The following is a 5,426-nucleotide window of genomic DNA, read 5'->3' on the forward strand; positions in this document are numbered from 1 at the left end:
TGGCATGGAGAGTTTATTACCTTCCAGAATAATACATAATACATCATAATACATAATACATCAGTCCTAAACTTTATCAACATGTCACTGGCTTACATTTCATAAATATTAATATTTGCTTTCAATTAAAATATTATTATTTAAAATTAATTCTTCCACATTATAAAAACACAAGGTAAGTTATCCTTGATCTCCCTGACCAACCACAGAGTCCTCAGATGCTTCTTTTTTATTAATAACATAATTCATATCTTAGTGTTAATTTATAGACAGTTTTTAGATATTCTTGTATTCATTTTTGGATATATTTTAAATATATGACAAAAAGTGATTCACTCTCTAATTGCAAAAGGAGATCAGGAAAATTTCACATAGAATGTAACAATTTTTGGACTAAATTTTTTAATGGAGAATAATTGAAAAGAGAAATATTTAGCAAATATACAACTGTTTACCAGTGCTATTTCAGTCATCAAGGGAATGTGAATTTTGGGTAGTGGAAATAAAATAAAATATATGTGTCATTTCTCACCTGGCACATAATCAATGGAAGGTTACTTAGAAATCAAGTTAGGTCACCCAAAGGGGAAATGGGAAAGAATTTTAATTTTGAATCATATTTTGATGACATAGTAAAAATGGAACAGGTTGAAATGTTTACTCTGTCATTTTCCTGAACAAAGCTTTCTCCTAGTAATTCTCCTTACAGCTTCCTTAATCTGTTTGTTTCTAGGACTGTAGATCATAGGATTCAACAAAGGAGGGACTATAGAATAGAACACAGAAGTGATCATATCATGAATTGTGGGTGAATGGGAGGTTGGCTTCATATATATAGCAGCAATTGAGCTGACAAAGGCAGTCACCACAAGAATGTGGGGGACACAGGTGGAAAAGGCCTTTCCTTGCTCTCTCCTCATTGGAAACTTGAGCACAGTAGAAAATATGTGAACATAAGACCTGGTAATAATTGCAAAAGAGCCAACAAGAGTCACCACTGCAGAGATAAAAACTGAAATTTCATTGCTTAAGGTGTCAGAGCAGGAGAGATTCAGTAGTGGAGAGATGTCACAGCAGAACTGATGGACCATGTTGGACTGACAGAAGGACAGCTGGAATGTGTTTCCAGTGTGGAATCCGGAGTAGACCACACCACTGAGTACTGCCACCAGGGTCATCTGGACACAGACCTGATAGTTCATGATCATAGGGTACTGGAGGGGCTGGCAGATGGCCACATAGCGGTCATGGGCCATGATGCTGAGGAACAGCAGCTCTGTGTAAACAAGGAAAATCACAAAGAAGACCTGAGCTGCACATCCTGCAATGGAGATCACCCTGCTGTCAAGCAGGAAGATGACACATGCCTTGGGTATTATAACAGAAATATAGCACATGTCCAAGACAGACAGATTCCTAAGAAAGAAATACATGGGGGTATGAAGACTATGGTCAAGTGTGGTGACTGTGACAATGAGAAGGTTTCCCATCAGGGTTGCCAAGTATGTCAATAGAAATAGCATGGTGTGCAAGGCTCTGCGCTCCCACACATCAGAAAATCTTGTAAGCAAAAATTCAGTCACCATGGTAGAGTTGAGCATCTTTGGGCAATTCACCTTGGTCCTGAAGAGGCAGACAAGTAATCTCTAGAAAATATGTTGGAGAAATTAGCCAAACTACATTTATTGACTCACAATTATCCAATTTCATTCTCTCTTATTTGTATTGTATAGCAAGATATCACATCATGTTTCCAGGGTTGTGTAAATCACTTCCAGGATACGGGTTGCATGAAAATAATCTTTAAGAGCTGGTGCCTATGTTTGCAAATATTATTTCACTTACCAAATAAACTTAACATATCACTTACCATATAAAATGGACACACTGGAGGCCTGGAAGATAAATTGATTTAATATAGGTAATTTGTATGTGTCTCTGATGTATTAGTAATATTCTATAAATGTTAATACCAAGTAGAATGTGACTGGAGATAACAGGCTGATTTTCTGGACCTCTGAAAATTACACTATCAATTGTAATCCATTCTCTGCCTACCAAGAGGAAAATTATTTTTATTTCAACTTCTACCACTGTGACTTTTGATACTATTTTTATATTTGAGTCTTCCACACCTCTTGTAATTTTTAATAGTTTGTTAGATTCTTTCTGACTCTCTTGTTTATTCCATAGCCTAGATACAATAATCAAACACATGAATTATATTAACACTAGCTTTTATTTATCCAAAATGTCCTATGCAGTTTACTTGATTTGTATATTATGTACTGTAATTCTCATTGAAACTCTGCAAAATGGGAAGTGAAGTATTCCATTTTAAAAATAAAAGAGTAGGTCACTGAAAGGTCAAGGACACTTAACTAACAATGAAAATGTATATTGAAGAGCATGCCTTCGAAGAAATGATTGCTCATATAGCATAACACCATATTATGCATTTCCTCCACCAGAACTCCTAATCATTCAGAGCTTCACTTCTTTGGAGGACAACAATTTACATTCTTTATTTAGGCTGAACAATCACAAGCATGGCTACATTCTAACCTTCTGACTACAGCATGATCCAGGAGACCCCAAATTTTGGGTTGATTTAAATCTCAATGATGCAGAGCCAAAAAGTTTTTCCTACATATTGAGTATTATTATCTACCCCAGTCTCTTCCCAATATCAGCATTCTGCTTTTGTCCATTTAAACTATTTTAAGAGATTTGTACTAATAAAGAATTTCAATATAAATAGTTTTTATGTATATTCACTTATTTTTTTTCTCCATATCTGCTATCTTAATATGAAGAGAATCATTCATATCTAAGGCTAACTCACAAACTTACCTAGAGTCCTTCTCCTCTTTCACTGATGCCAATGTCTCCCATTAACTGCCATAAGATTTTCTGCTTCCCCATGTAATCCTTGAATATAAATAAATACTTAGTTTCTTCTTTTTAAAAAACAACACATCACTTATAACTCTCATTAAGTAGATATTACCTGTGAAAATTAGTGTTTATTTAAAAGTGATATCAAGTTCACTAATAAAGTCAGTTGTTTCTTCCGTTTTGTGGAAAAATAGTCATGCTTTCCTTTAATATGTGAATGTATTTCAGAACTTAAGTAAGCTGAGATAGAAAACATTGCTGGATGTATGGGTCATTAATGACTGTTGAACTCATATGCAATTCCTTAATAATGTTCTCTTTCAAAATTGTGGCCCACAGAGAAACCCCTAGTGAATGCTGAAGTGCACAAGGTATTCTTCTGGATATGATTAAACTGTGAATTTTACTTGCTGCATTGAAATGGCAGAATTCATGTTTTCAGACCTGCTTACACTTGTACTCTGTTATTCTTACTGATAATGGAATGTTCACTGTGCCCTCACATTTGACATTCTTATTTCCTGGTTACCTTTTCCTTGTGATCAGTGTAACCACTTTCCACAGAGAACCCCTGCTACATGACAGAAGATAGGGCAAGTCTCACTTGCAGACTGCCTCCTACTGTCAACACTAAGCACTTTCCATCTTTTTGTCCCTTTTCATTTCAGGATGCTTCAAACTTTTTCAATAATTATTTCTTGTTTTGTTGTTGTTGTTGTTGCTTTATACCAATCTGTTTACTGAAAATTTATTAACAGCATAGTGTTAAAATCTTGGTTAAAAATTGGTGTTTCAATATTTATACTAGATCTGTCTATAAATATATACATATATAAAGATATATAGAGTAGCTCAATAGTAGCTCAATATACATTAATATACCATGTATAGAGAGTAGCTATACTGAAATTATATCACTTTTATTCTGAAGATTGAGATCTTAAAATAATTGCTTAAATTATTCCTCACTGAAGTCCACATCAGACAACTACCACCATATAAAGAAATGCAACAGGCTTTCACAGTTTGAACACAGAATGAAAAAATACAAATTATTTCACAATTACCAATCAATTTTAGGTTTCTAACTTGAATTTCCCTGTAGCACTGTAGCAGATTTAAAACTTCATAGACATCAGGGGAAGAAAAATTTTGCAACCTGACTCTGCCATTTAATTGCTATACAGCTATGGAGAGTCTCTCAAATATCTTTGAACCTCAATTTCCTTATCTACAAGAATTGTAATACTTGCTACCTCATGAAATTAATATTTTTAAAATATTTCAAATAAATGAGAAACTCAAAATAGTAGCTATGCTGAAGGAAAGTAAGTGAAAAAGAAATACAAATCCAAAATATGTTAAATATGTGATTCCTATGGAACTTAATGTTTGTTCTAGTTTATATTCATAGTGCTATTTTAAAAAAAAGCAAATGAAGTAAAGGAAAGGCAGCACTCTGCATTTGCTCATGTAATTTTCTGTTAATTGGAATATGACAGTATAAAATGTCCTACATAGGTTAATAGAAATTGTAAAAACCAGATCCTTTCTTTACATGCAGCCCAGCATATGGGCACAGTAAAATTTTCCCAGGGTAACTAGATTATTGCATGGGTGCTCCTATCAATCAAAGTGTAAAGGCAAATGAACTTTTGCTTTTTTCTGCAAAGGTTTAAGAATTTCTGATCCTAAAGGCTTAGAGTATATACTTTACAAACTAAGTATTTTACTTATTATTCCACACATCCATCTAATCTTTAATTTATTTAAAATTAATCTTTTAAAATATTTTGGGGTGAATTATATAGAATTTTTCTGGATGTTCTGGGGATCAATCATAAGCAAATTCTTACCTGTTTCTCATGATGTAATAGAAGAAAGCCCTAGAGTTACAATTGAAATTATAAAAGCTTATGTACACATTTTGACAGGGAATCTCTTATTCACTTTTACCACCTGAACTTATGGCACAGTGCTTGGTAATAGAAATATTAGGTAAATATTTGTGGAAATTATTACTTGATTGGTAATGATATACATAAATCACTATTTTCACTCTTTTAGATAAAACACAACCCATGAGAATTAAATTTGTTTAAATATAATTTTAAACTGTCTTTCAAGATGTGTAATCTTTGGGCAGCATGCACAGCCATTTTTTTCCCTGTCATGTTTTGCATGACCTGGTAGAACCTGGTCATGTTTCTACCAGGAACAGTGTTGATATCATTTTACTCTGTGTTTCAATGAACAGCTAAAAACTGTGCTAAAACTTATGGGACAGCATTATTTAATGCAGTGAATAAAAAAGTAGAGTTTTGTCTTATTGTGTCTGTACCTTCCCTGTGTATACTTTCTATTCAAATCCCCTTGACATTATCCCTCAAAAATCAAGCGAGAAGTTCAGGGAAGAAATGAGGGTGATTCCTGAAGGGAAAGTAAAGAGATGAGAAAAGAATTATTAACAAAAAGACTCACAAGTTAATAGCTTTCCTTAAGCTGTCTAGACAGGATACATTTCTGTT

The 5,426-nt window shown here is 33.6% G+C and overlaps 1 protein-coding gene across 1 annotated transcript; it reads right to left on the reverse strand.

Annotated features, from left to right (window-relative positions):
- Positions 1-665: 665 nt before the first annotated feature.
- LOC119524493 (olfactory receptor 14C36-like) lies at positions 666-1,601 on the reverse strand. Its single transcript, XM_037823196.1, has one exon. The coding sequence runs from the start codon at positions 1,599-1,601 to the stop codon at positions 666-668; it is 936 nt and encodes a 311-aa protein (XP_037679124.1).
- Between the last annotated feature and the right edge of the window lie 3,825 nt (positions 1,602-5,426).

This window comes from Choloepus didactylus, assembly GCF_015220235.1.
Source record: "Choloepus didactylus isolate mChoDid1 chromosome 11 unlocalized genomic scaffold, mChoDid1.pri SUPER_11_unloc10, whole genome shotgun sequence".
Taxonomy (NCBI): domain Eukaryota; kingdom Metazoa; phylum Chordata; class Mammalia; order Pilosa; family Megalonychidae; genus Choloepus; species Choloepus didactylus.